Here is a 14,537-nt window from a genome sequence, read left to right on the forward strand (position 1 = left end):
ACGTATCTTAGAAGATAGGTGACAGAAAGACAAAACTGCGTTTATGGCATTTATAGACGTGCAGCAAGATGTGTACAGTTTTTACTCAAATACACTCATTCAAATTCTGAAAGTCGCAAGGATAAAATTCAGGAAACGAAAGGTTTTCTGCAGTACAGCTTGTATAGAAACCAGATGGCAGTTATAACAATCGACTGGCATGAAATGGAAGTAATGGTTGAGAAGGAAGTGAGACAAAACTTTAACGTACCCTGACTTCATTCAGTCTGTACACTGGAAAAGCAGTAAAGGAAACCAAAGAAAAGCTTGAATTAGGAATTACAGTTCAGGGAAAAGAAATAAAAACTTTGTGGTTTGTCGACGACATTGTAATTCTGTCAGAGACAGCAAAGGACTTCGAAGAACATTTGAACGGAATGGACAGTTCTTGAAAGGACGATATAAGATGAACACCAACAATAGCAAAACAAGGGTAATTCAATGCAGTCGAATTAAACTAGACAAGGGTGAGACACTAAAAGCAATAGATGAGTTTTGCGAAGAAGAGAAGTTTGTTAACTTTGAATACACGCTGAAGCGCCAAATACACTGGTATAGGCATGCGCCGGCCGCGGTGGTCTCGCGGTTCTAGGCGCGCAGTCCGGAACCGTGCGAGTGCTACGGTCGCAGGTTCGAATCCTGCCTCGGGCATGGATGTGCGTGATGTCCTTAGGTTAGTTAGGTTTAAGTAGTTCTAAGTTCTAGGGGACTAATGACCACAGCAGTTGAGTCCCATAGTACTCAAAGCCATTTTTTTTATAGGCATGCGTATTGAAATACAGAGATATGTAAACAGGCAAAACATCGCGTTACGGTCGGCAACGGCTATATAAGTGAGTTTGAACGAGGTGTTAATAGTTGGCGCACAAGCGCTGGGACACAGCATCTTCGAGGTAGCCGTGAAGTGGGGATTTTCCCGTACGATCTTTTCACGAGTGTACCGTGAATATCAGGACACCGGCGAAACATCGAGTCTCCGACATCGCTGCGGGCGGAAAAAGATCCTGCAAGAACGGGACCAATGACGACTGAAGAAAATGGTTCAACGTGACAGAAGTGCAACCCTTCAACAAATTGCTGCAGATTTCAGTGTTGGGCCATGAACGAGTGTTAGCTTGCGAACCATTCAACGAAACATCATCGATATGGGCTTTCGGAGCCCACGGCCTACTAGTGTACCCTTGATGACTACACGACACAAATCTTTACGCCTTGCCTGCGCCTGTCAACACCGACATTGGGTTGTTGATGGCTGGAAACATGTTGCGTGGTCGGACGAGTCTCGTTTCAAATTGTATTGAGCGGATGGACGTGTTTGGGTATGGAGACAACCTCATGAATCCATGGACAATGCATATTAGTAGGGGACCGTTCGGGCTGGTGGAGGCTCTGTAACGGTGTGGGGCATGCGCAGTTGGATTAATATGTGACCTCTGATACGTCTAGATACAACTCTGACAGGTGACACGTACGTAAGCATCCTGTCTGATCACGTGCATCCATTCAAATCAATTGTGCATTTCGACGGACTTGTGTAATTCCAGCAGCACAATGCGGGACCCCAGACATCCAGAATTGCTACACAGAGGTTCCAGGAACACTCTTCTGAGTATAAACACTTCTCAGACATGAACATTATTGAGCATATCTGGGATGCCTTGCAACGTGCTGTTCTGAAGAGATCTTCACCCCCTCCTACTCATGGATTTATGAACAGCTGTGCAGGATGCATGGTGTTAGTTCCCTCCAGCACTACTTCAGACATTAGTAGAGTCCGTGCCACGTCGTGTTGCGGTACTTCTGCGTGCTCGCGGGAGCCCTATACGATAATAGACAGGTGTACCACTTTCTTTGGCTCTTCAGTGTAAATTTAACAGTTAGGAAGCCTTTTCTGAAGGTGTATGTGTGGAGGGTTGCTTTGTACGGAAGTAAAACGTGGACAATAATCAGTTCGGACAAGGAGAGAATAGACACTTTGGAAATGCGGTGATACAGAAGTATGTTGAAGATAAGATGGGTAGACGAGGAAGTACTGAACAGAACTGGGGAGAAAAGAAATGTGTAGTAGAAGCTGACTACAAGAAGGGATCGGTAGATAGGACACATTGTGAGACATCAGTGAATCACCAGTTTAGCTTTTGGATGGAAGTGTGTTTGCGTGTTGGGGGGGGGGGGGGGGGGGGGTGAGGCGGAGGGGGGGAGGGCAAAATCTGTAGAGGGCGATCAAGGATTGAATACAGTAAGCAAGTTCAAATGGCTGTAGGTTCCAGTAGTTATGCAGAGATGAAGAGGATTTCGCAGGACTAACTAGTGGAGAGAGCTGGTAAGCGCCTTCAGACGTCTCGCATCGACGGTTCAAAAGAGATGAAAGGAAGGAAGGTAACTTAGGTTTCAGCCTCCTGTCACCGATAGCGTCATGAGAGACCGAGCAGAAGACCAGTACAGTGAAGGATATGGAATGAGGCTGTTAAAGGAAGCACCCTGGCATTGGTTTTAATTGGTATAGGAGAACCAAGGAAAACCTGCGGCACATGGAGCATCCCAGTCCTCCAGGACGAGAGTCTTACGGCTTACCACTGCTCCATCCTGTTTGGTAGCAGAGACGGCTGGCAACTACAACTGGTGACCACGTACTGGAATGGGTGGAGGCTCAGCATGACGTTTCCACTGTGCCCAGGTGTCCTTATCACACTGTCCTTACACGTTAGGGTAGGTCCCTCACTATCTCCGACATCTCGACTTCTGACATTCTGCGATGCCATATGCTAATCAGTGTGGTCTTCAGTTCAGATTAGCTCCGTTTTCATCGCTGTATATTTCTGGAATGACTTTCATGTCTACTTTATTAAACAGTACTTGTGAGATACCATAACCTTATTACGTAATTACGTGCGTCGAACTCGCTGTATGTCCCTCCCTGGTATTTCAGCTTCGCTCTTTTCTGTGCACGCTTTCACCATGCCTACTACCATTATTCGTGCACCGTATTACAATCTTCCTATGGGCATTATCATATACCTTGGAGCAATCTATAAAAGTTTCAAGAACGGGTCTGTTGCATTCCTAGTACTTCTCCCAGATTTACCATGTTGATAATATTTTATATCTTAATCTTCTCTGATACGGCAAAGGGCTTGGAAGATCAGTTGAACAGAATGGGTAGTGTCTTGGAAATAAGTTATTGGATAGAAAGCAACAAAATTAAATCAGGGTCAATGGAGTGCATTCTCATTAGGTCAGGTGGCGGTGAGGCAATTATATGATAAATAAGCAACGAATTGTACCGGTAGTTGACGAGTTTTGCTGTTTCTGTAGCAAGATAACTGATGATCATCGAAATAGAGAGGATGTAAAATGCAGACTGACCATAACAAGAAATGTGTTTCTGAAAAAGAGGAATATCTTAACATCTGACACAAATTTATACACTGACTCCTACATGAGTTAAAAATAACTCGCGGAAAATTTCTTCTTAGGGCCACATGAAGTAAATTCAACTCATAGACATACCATTATTTAAAGCTCTGGGGTGGCGTGGAACCTGGCAGCAGCATACTGTGAATCTGTGCTACAGCGGATCGTGGCCCCAGTGACAAATCACGTTCGTAGCATACGGATTCCAGGAGCTCAAGAAAAGTTAAAAGTACCTGTAATTGTGAGCTATATACAACGCACGAGACTCAGTCTTCTTCGACCTTTCTTCATTTTGTTACTTTGTGTAATGCAGAGTCTACATAAAAGTAAATGATAACTAAGACCAAAGAGTTACGCAAATTGGTCACAAACTCGTATTCATACAGGCACCGTCGGAAAATGCAGAGACGCAGTGATATGTTGCAGTGGTTAGCACACTGGATTCGCATTCGGGAGGACGATGATTCAAACCCGCGTCCGGCCATCCTGATTTAGGTTTTTCGTGATTTCCCTAAATCGCTTCTGGCAAATAATAGGATGGTTCCTTTGAAAGCACACGGCTGTCTTCCTTCCCCATCCTTCCCTAAACCGACGGGACTGATGACCTCTCTGTTTGGTCCCCTCCCACAAATCAATCAACCAATCAAAATGCAGAACTGTAAACTTGGGCGGCCGATGGATGAATGTGTGATGCAACAGCGCAATGTGACAGTGCAGCTGACAAGGGTAGTAAGCAGGAGACACGTCGATACCAGGGCATACAGTCTGTAAGAATTTCGTTCGGTGCACTTTGTTGCGCAGTAACTGCGCCTCGCAGACAGGCCAAGTGAACAAAATACGAAGATGCCAGCATTTGAGAGAGGGCGTGTAATTGGGCCCAAAGATGCCTGTTGGAGTAATCGGCAAATAGCTCGACATGTGAATAGGAGTAATGCCACTGTTCGAATGGGTGAACCGTGGCCAATCACAGCGTGAAGAAGGAAGCGGTTGACCAAGAGAGACGACAGAACGTGATGACGGAGTAACCGCCAGAGAGGCACTCAGAGCCCCTGATTCATCTCTATCACTGATCCGACGTGCAACGTTTCAGTGATCACGAGGACCGATAATAGGTGACTCACAAAAAGAGGCGTGAGCTCACGGCACTCGTTGCACCGACTATCATTGATCTCTGTATACCGACAAACCCATTTACAGTGGTGTCGGGCACATTCAGGATGGAATCTCATTGGCTGCAGTAGAATTGTCTTCAGTGGTGAGTTCCACTTTGAACTGAGCCCCAAGGACAGTGAAGACGCGTGGCAGGGTGTCGGGATAACTACATGGCTGTGGCTCCCTGTCATACGCCCACCAGGAGCGACGGAGTGGGGAGCCATTTCATTTTACACTAGGACTACTTTGGTTGTCATCTGTGACACCCTTACAGCACAGCCGTACGTCGACGATATTCTACCTCCCGCACACAACGAGACTTTCTATTGCTTGTCTTCGTGCTTCGACCTTGGCCAGTAATGTACTCGGATCTCTCCCCAGTTGAGAACGTCTGGAGCATTATGCGCAGGGCTCTCCGACTAGCTCGGGATTTTGACGACCTAACGCGTCAGTTCGGCAGAAACTTGCCACAATATCCCTAAGGAGTACAGCCAACTACTCTGTCGATAAATGCCACTCGAATAACTGCTTACATAAGGGTCAGAGATGGACCAGTGATTTATTAAATTGCTCAATTTGTGAAGTTCTATCTCTTCAATAAATCATCCAATTATTCTCAAATTGTAATCAGATGTTTGTGTGTACATGTACATCACATCTACCGGTTTCCTTCCCATTCGGATAAATCCTTCGTTGCGCGTTGTTTTTCATTTTCCTTAGATTGTATCAGTTACACAGTACAATATAAATTACTTAGCAGTACAATTTGTTATTTACGTTCTCTTGCTGACATTGTAAAGAAAATTAAACTAAAAATATTACTCGGTAACGACGTTTTGTACCTCTAATACCTGTATGAGCTGTGCTTTGTGTAAAACCATTCTGCACGAAAATACGAGTCACAATTATTACATTTCCACGCCGTTTTTTTATCTAATTGTTGTTCACGTTCACACTTAATTCTTTCATAGCACATTGCGTACCTACACCTGTCTGCTCCCGTGTTCTCTTTCATTTCACTTGCAGACTCACCTGGTAAAAATTCATCCGAGTTAATATGACGCATTACATTCGTCACTAGCGTCCATCGCTTCGTCCAAATGCTCCTGCGAATGCTTTTGTTCATCTTCATAACTTACGCGTGATATTTTCTTGCTTCTCACTATCAGAAGATTACAACGCGAACAATACGAAATGAAGACTGTGGCAACAATGAAGGATAGCTACAAAGTGACTATACACAAATACCATTATGGAATGAAAGACTGACAGTAGCACCAACCGCTAATTATTAGCGACAAAGTAAATGTGACCCCTGATGTACTTCCTCAGGAGCCACGTGGGTCACATATAACTCACACAACAAAATTTAATACAAGGTACGAAACTGAAGTATTTGTTATCTTATTTACACATAAATATTTTATTTAGCGCAAAATAAAGCAGATTACAAAAAAAAAATACCGAAATAGCTCCAGGGGATCGGTAACCCAAGTGTGCTATGCGAACCAATGTATTAAGTGATAGCAGGTGTGGTGTTGTCCGAAGATAGAGGTGCCAGAGCAATGTTGTTACCTCGTAAGACAGCCACAACAGAAGACAGTCGCTGCAAGCGGCATCGACAAATGAGTGACTCGAGCGTAGCCAGGCCCAGAAACGTTTCACTACGCTGCTGCTCTTCTACATATGGCCGAGCACAGTACCACTCAGCTCTGTCTGCAACCATCGACTAAGACGTCGTCATAGTCTTCTGGTAGGCCAGCTGTGTGATAACCGTATTAGGCAGAGCTCTAAGTGAAAGTTACTGTTAAATGTACGCTGAGTGAGAGACTTCTGTTTTACCTGTATCAAGTGATGTGTTAATGTTCAGAGACAGTTGTAAATATTCATGACATTCTTGTGGGAATGTATTGTACAAAAGTTAAATAATTCTTCTTATCTATATTATAATATAATGAACTAATATTTTGTGTGTTATAGTATCCACTCGGCCGCCTGCCGGAGAAAAGTAAAGAACCCACCATTGCGCTAGAGAGAGTACTTTCGTCCAGTACAACACGAAGTCTCTTCTGAAAGTGTTTCTTTAGATTATAATCTTATTTGATAGTGAAAAGTGGACGATAAGGTGTGTAAGCAAAGAGAGAATGGAAGCTTTCTAAATGTGGTTCTGCAGAAGAATATTGAGGATTAGATGGGTAGAACGAATAGTTAACGAAGGGGTACCGAACTGAATTGGGGAGATAAGACCACAATGGGGCAACTTGACTAAAAATAATGATCAGGTGGTACAAGTCACCCTCAGAGATCAAGGAATACTCGAAACTTCCTCTCAGATTAAAACTGTGTACCGGAACGAGACTCGAACTTGAGAACTTTGCCTTTCGTATGGAAGAGCTTTGCTGACTTTTTTTTTTAATAAATGCCTACTATATGAGCAAAATGCTGCAGGTAATGAGAAAACAAATAAAAATCTCTATTGTTTGAAAGTAAAAGACGACGTTCTTAAAAAATAAACACTATTTCTTGAAAACGTAAATAAGTATACTTTCTCAACACTACTTATTTTTGTTTTCTTAACGTAAATAAGTATGCTTTCTCAATATCACTTTTTTGTTTTTTAACGTAAACAAGTATACTTTCTCAACTTCACCAACATCACTATCTTCTCTCTCTCTCTCTCTCTCTCTCTCTCTCTCTCTCTCTCTCTCTCTCTCTGTATATATATATATATATATATATATATATATATATATATATATATATATATACGAGAACACATGAGAAAGAAAACAAACAGGCTGCAGATGCAGAGCCGTGAATAAACACGTGTAAGGAAAAAATTTAGAATATGAAGATGCAGCGCCATGCTCCACTTTGTCGCTCCGTCAGAACAATAACGTCAATTCTACCATTGGAAGGGCAGCGTGAGAGCGTCCAGTCTTGGCTGGCGGTTTGGCGAAAATACTCTGTAAATAGTTCGCGGAAGTGGCCCGACAGTTTCGATGCCGACGAAAGGTGTGGTGGGTGTACGTGAAGACGTGTCCAGAAGAGGTGGTCGATGACCATGCCACTGATCCGTGTGACGACGTGCAACTTAGGCGATGGGAAGTATGTCGAGTGGGGAAGTACCAGCACGGTAGCAGAGAAGCGACGTCGGGGTACTCAAGGCTCCAGACAGCTGCTGCTGCCCCACAGTTAAAATGGTGTAAATCTGTATCTTCGACATTGTACTTGAGGCACAGGGGTGAGTCCACCATCGCGAAGCAATTCATTTTCTGTCTTGTAGTATATTTGCCGTTGACGAGAAGGTACCACGTCGCGGTGATGTCAGTGGTGTGGTATGGTTGATGGATCGCTTTCCAAACTGTAGGCTATTAAACATTGGGGTGACGTACTTCGACGTGGCTTCGGAGTGGATACGATCGGAGCAGTGTTGCAGTAGCGCCCGAAAATTGATCGCCGCGGTGCGATGAATGTCTCGCGTGTACACTAATTCGAGACAATGGAAGGTGTTCCACTGTAACGGCTAATTCATTGCATCGTATTTGTACGTCGGCCGCTGAACGTGCTATGAGGGTCTAGGCTCGGTGGCGGAACACGTGCTCCCAGAGTGGAATACCCGTCAACTGTCGCCGCAATCCGCGGATGAGTGGTTCCTTCGCCACGTCTGGGTGTATCAGTCCTGAGAGACGCTCACGAACTGCGTTTTGAGAGGGCTGGACGTGCAGTGTCGCAGCATAGGTGACTGGAAGGACGGTTGTCGTTAAGTCGGTATCCGTATCGTCATTTCGTAGTTGTGTGATGCGGTGTTGCAGGCATTCATTACGGGCGTGGCCTTCTGTGCCACGATCGGAACATGTTCGAGGTTGTCCGTTGTAAATGACCACTGCACGGCAGCCGCCTACAGAAATGTAAGATGGGACGTGCCGTTTATGATCTACTCGGACTTGTTTCACACCATTAAGCACCGGATACGTCGTGAACTGTGCCCTTGTCTCGGCTACATGACTGCGAACTTTTCTGTGCGGGCTTAGCGCCGCGGTGACTTCATCTTCATTCACGTCGAAAGGCAATTGGAATAGACGGACCGTTCGAAGGCCAAGTCCTGGGTGGTCCACATCCACAGGCCGGACGTTGCCATCGGAGTGTCGAAATTTTATTCCACGGCGCTTCCGTCGAATAATCTCGTTGCAGTTATCTTAACATAAACGACGCAGCTATTTTCGCGTAGGAAGCTTTCGGCTGTCAGTGCTTTGCGTCGTGCGTATTGATTTGAAAAGGTGAACTCGAGAGTGTTATTCGTGCAAGAATTGGCCATTATAATTTGTTCGACTGAGAAGTAAACGGAAGTAAACGAACGCTCCGCGCGCGCAGCGGTGTGGACGGGCGAGCGCGACCCGCACTGCTGCCCTGCCGAAGGCACACCGCGCCCACTCAGCTACTCACGCCCGGCCCTCACAGCTGTAGTTCCGTTACTACCTCGTCTCCTACCTTCGAAACTTCACAGAAGTTCTCCTGTGGAACTTGCAGGACTAGCACTCCTGAAAGGAAGGTCATTACACAGACACGGTTTAGCCACAGCCTGGAGGATGTTTGCAGAATGAAATTTTCACTCTGCAGCTTAGTGTGCGCTGATAAGAAACTTTAAAACTGTTTGCAATTCGGAGACTCGAACTCGGGACCTTTGCCTTTCGTGGGCAAGTATCAACCGACTGAGCTACCCATGCACGACTCAGGGGCCGTTCTCATAGCTTTACTTCCGTCAGTACCTCGTCTCCTATCTTCCGAACTTCACAGAAGTTTTCCTGGGCTTAGCCACAAACTGGGGGATGTTTGTAGAATGAACTTTTTACTCAGCAGCAGAGTGTGCGTTGATATGAAACTTTAAAACTGCGAGCCGAACTTGGAACCTTCATCTTTCGCTGTCCAGTGTTCTACCGACTGAGCAACCCAAGAAAGAGTTACGGCCTCTCCTCACACCTTAAGTCGGCCAGTACCGTACCTCGTCTCCTACAATGCAAACTTCACAGAAGTTCTCCTACGAAACTTGCAGGAGTAGCACTTCTGGAAAAAAGGATAGAGTGGATACGTGGCTTAGCCGCAGCCTGGGAGATGTTTCTAGAATGAAATTTTACTCTGCAGTGGAGTGTGCACTGATATGAAACTTCGGGGCAGATTAGAAGTGTGTGCCGGATCGACACTCAACGTCCTGGCAGTTTCGTATCAGTGCACACTCCACTGCAGAGTGAAATTTTATATTCTGGAAGGAATAGTCGACTTGGCTATCGAGGGAAGTTTGTGGGGTGAAAATCGTAGAAGGAGGTTTCGCTACAGCAAGCAGCATCAAGTGCGTGCAGCTACCAGAGCTGAAGAGAATTGCACGGCACAGATTAGCTTTGTGAGCTGCATCAATCCAGTGGTTGGATTGGAGACGACAACAACAATTTAGCTTCCTGTAAGGAACCTCGCCTGATAATTTTCACGTATCTTCCTCAGTTTATCTAACAAAATTAGTGTAGCACATTTAGCAGCAAAATCACTTCATAGTTGTTACAATTCATAACGCTAAAATTTTGTACAGTTACCAGCTATGACTAAAGACAAGTACAATTCTTAAAATCATATTATTGTTTTACTGTAGAAGGTAAATAATTATTTACCTGTAACAATGCTTCAGTTCCATTAGACTGAACGTCGAGATCGCAGTTCAGATTCCAAGATGAGGCACTGTGTGTTGGCTTATTGACGCTAGTCTGGACAACGGCCTTATACTGATATGTGTAAGCTTCATTCTCGAGGAAGAGGCCATGTGTGGGAGCAGTTGCAGTGAGAAGCGTCCAGAGAAAAGCTGTGCAAAGAAATATTTGCTTATAACTTTATCACGTTTGTGCTCTATAATTAAAAAAAAAAGGTTCAAATGTGTGTGAAATCTTATGGGACTTAACTGCTAAGCTCATCAGTCCCTAAGCTTACACACTACTTAAACTAAATTATCCTAAGGACAAACACACACACCCATGCCCGAGGGAGGACTCGAAACTCCACCGGGACCAGCCGCACAGTATATGACTGCAGCGCCCAAGACCGCTCGGCTAATCCCGCGCGGCGGTGCTCTATAATTATTTAGTCACAAATGTCAATGTAAAAGTGTACCTGCAGATAATACGAGGATGACAAAAGTCTTAAAGCTTTTTAAATAAAACAAAAGTTAGTAACATTCTACATATTTATTCTTCATGTCTACGTATTTTCAGCCCTCTGACACTAGAGAGCTCCGAACTGTGGCGTGTAACATAACGTAACTACAGGGTGACAATTATTGAACTGTATCAAAGAAAACGCAAATTAGTTACGTGCGTACACTTCATTCAACATGTAAATGTCACTACAGATATTCGGATTTAGGTTATGACATGCTCAATATGCCCGCCGTCATTGGCGATGATGAGGCGCAGACGAACAGCGAAATTCTGCATGTACGAGGTTTCGGAACATCTATGCTGCCGATGACCTCCTGAATGGCTCTTTTCTGCTCAGCAGTGGTTTTGGGGTTATTGCTGTACACCTTGTCTTTCATGTTCCGGCGTAAAGTCGAGCGTCGGCACGACGAGCGAGAACGTAGGTACAGAGAGACGACGTCAGCCAATGGTACGCTGACCGACCTTTCTCTAGGATGACAACGAGGCAGCAGCGCCGTCTACACGAAGACGACATAAGCACCGCACCGCCTGGCCTCGGCCCAGTTGAAGACGAGCCGTTCTATGAACGCAACAGCAGTGATTTAGGAACTACATTGTTTCGCATGTATTACGAATTGTATATACTGAAGAGACTTCTTATTTGTCTGCCTCCCATTGCTTGCGGCACTTCTGTATGACACAAAGTATTATAATCATTTCCTTTTGTAATAAAAATTCATTAATACGAGTTGCTCAAATTGTTAGTTAGCGATCCGAGATTGCAGTAGCTAAGCCTGTGGCCGAACACGCTGAGCTACCGTGCCGGCACCCGGGAAGCAGAGGATAGTGTGACTGCAGGGACTTATCTCTGGCACACTTCCCGTCAGATCCACATTCGCAATTCCAAGATCCAAAGTGTCGACAGTGTGCCGAAATTTCAAGCATTAACTCCCACAATGGGCAACACAGTGGCCGACGGCTAATCACTTAACGAACGAGAGCAGCGGCGTTTGCGTAGAGTTGTCAGCGATAACAGACAAGCTGTAATGGGTGAAATAACCGTAAAAGTCAATGCGGGACTCATGTCGAACGTGTCAGTTAGGACCCTGCGACGACATTTGTTATGGCAGTAGACGATGGACGAGCGTGCCTCTGCTATCAGCACGGCGTCGCCTGCAGCGCATCTTCTGGGCTCGTGACCATATCAGTTGAACCCTAGACGACTCGAAAGCCTTGCCCGGGTCGGATCAGTCCCTATTTCAGTTTGTAACAGCTCACTATAGGGTTCTAGTTTGACGCAGACCCCACGAGAAGCCAAGTATTCAAAGAGCACTGCGCAAGCTGGTGGTGACTCCAAAATGGTGTGGGCTGTGTTTACATGCAATGGACATTGTCCTCTGGTCCAACTGCACCGAATATTCACTCAAATTGGTTGTTTTGGCTTCTTGAAGACCTTTCACGTACTTCACGTTCCCATACAACAACGGAATGTTTATGGATGAGAATGCGCCATGTCACCGGCCCACAACTGTTCGCGATTGGTTTGAACAATGTTCTGGACAATTCGAGCGTATGGTTTCGCCACCCAGATCACCCGACACGAATACCATCGAACATCTATGGGACACAACAGACAGGTCAGTTCGTGCGCAAAATCCCGCACTGCCAAGATCTTGGCAATGACGGACTGTTATACTGGTATTACTGCTCAGTACTTCTGCAGGGGATTTCCAACGACTTGTTGACTTCATGCTACGAGTGGTGCCTACGTCGGGCAAAAGGAGGTCCGGTAGGATATTAGGACGTATCCAGTGACTTTTATCACCTCAGCGTAAGCGGAGTTATTAAACACAGTTTAAAAAAATTTTCACCGAAGAGGATGAAGTAAATATTCCAGAATTGAAATAAAGAACAGCTGTCAACAAGAGTAACTTAGAAGTAGATATCCTGGGCTGCAGTGAAGCAGCTGAATTCTCATAATAAAGGCAACCGACTAGGTTCCTTTCAGAGTATGCTGATACAATAGCCACACATTTAGCAATCAGATAGAACCGCTCGTTCGACGAAAGAAGAGTACCAAAAGACTGGAAAGTTGCGCAGGTCACACTAACACTCAAGAAAGGAAACATGAGTAATACGATGAATTACAGACCCATATTACTAACGTCTATTTGCAGTAGGATTTTGAGACATATAATGTGTTCGATCATTATGAATTACCTCGAAAGTAACGGTATGCTGACACATAGCACTGATTCGGCAAATATTGTTCTCGTGAAATACAACTAACTCTTATTCGCACGAAGTAATGAGTGCTATCGACAGGGTATCTCAAACTGATTCCATATCTCTAGATTACAAGTAGTTTTTTGACACCGTTCCTCACAAGAGAACTGTAATCAAATTGCATTCCTAGGGAGTATCGCTTTAGTTGCGCGACTCGATACCTGATTTTCTGCCGTACTGCTCACAGTACGTAGTAATCGACGAAACCCATCGGGTAAAACGAAGTGATATCTGCTGTTCCGCAAGGAAATGGCATAGCCCTTCTGCTGTTCCTAATCTACACTCCTGGAAATTGAAATAAGAACACCGTGAATTCATTGTCCCAGGAAGGGGAAACTTTATTGACACATTCCTGGGGTCAGATAAATCACATGATCACACTGACAGAACCACAGGCACATAGACACAGGCAACAGAGCATGCACAATGTCGGCACTAGTACAGTGTATATCCACCTTTCGCAGCAATGCAGGCTGCTATTCTCCCATGGAGACGATCGTAGAGATGCTGGATGTAGTCCTGTGGAACGGCTTGCCATGCCATTTCCACCTGGCGCCTCAGTTGGACCAGCGTTCGTGCTGGACGTGCAGACCGCGTGAGACGACGCTTCATCCAGTCCCAAACATGCTCAATGGGGGACAAATCCGGAGATCTTGCTGGCCAGGGTAGTTGACTTACACCGTCTAGAGCACGTTGGGTGGCTCGGGATACATGCGGACGTGCATTGTCCTGTTGGAACAGCAAGTTCCCTTGCCGGTCTAGGAATGGTAGAACGATGGGTTCGATGACGGTTTGGAGGTACCGTGCACTGTTCAGTGTCCCCTCGACGATCACCAGAGGTATACGGCCAGTGTAGGAGATCGCTCCCCACACCATGATGCCGGGTGTTGGCCCTGTGTGCCTCGGTCGTATGCAGTCCAGATTGTGGCGCTCACCTGCACGGCGCCAAACACGCATACGACCATCATTGGCACCAAGGCAGAAGCGACTCTCATCGCTGAAGACGACACGTCTCCATTCGTCCCTCCATTCACGCCTGTCGCGACACCACTGGAGGCGGGCTGCACGATGTTGGGGCGTGAGCGGAAGACGGCCTAACGGTGTGTGGGACCGTAGCCCAGCTTCATGGAGACGGTTGCGAATGGTCCTCGACGATACCCCAGGAGCAACAGTGTCCCTAATTTGCTGGGAAGTGGCGGTGCGGTCCCCTACGGCACTGCGTAGGATCCTACGGTCTTGGCGTGCATCCGTGCGTCGCTGTGGTCCGGTCCCGGGTCGACGGGCACGTGCACCTTCCGCCGACCACTGGCGACTACATCGATGTACTGTGGAGACCTCACGCCTCACGTGTTGAGCAATTCGGCGGTACGTCCACCCGGCATCCCGCATGCCCACTATACGCCCTCGCTCAAAGTCCGTCAACTGCACATACAGTTCACGTCCACGCTGTCGCGGCATGCTACCAGT

The 14,537-nt window shown here is 46.0% G+C and overlaps 1 protein-coding gene across 1 annotated transcript in view; it reads right to left on the reverse strand.

Moving 5' to 3' along the window:
• Positions 1-14,537, reverse strand: part of LOC126298412 (uncharacterized) — a 538,508-nt gene that overhangs the window by 497,088 nt on the left and 26,883 nt on the right. Inside the window, exon 2 of the mRNA XM_049989733.1 lies at positions 10,266-10,453. Within this exon, the coding sequence (XP_049845690.1) occupies positions 10,266-10,453 (188 nt within the window). The remainder of the gene's footprint in view (positions 1-10,265; positions 10,454-14,537) is intronic.

This window comes from Schistocerca gregaria, chromosome X (genome assembly GCF_023897955.1).
Source record: "Schistocerca gregaria isolate iqSchGreg1 chromosome X, iqSchGreg1.2, whole genome shotgun sequence".
Classification (NCBI taxonomy): domain Eukaryota; kingdom Metazoa; phylum Arthropoda; class Insecta; order Orthoptera; family Acrididae; genus Schistocerca; species Schistocerca gregaria.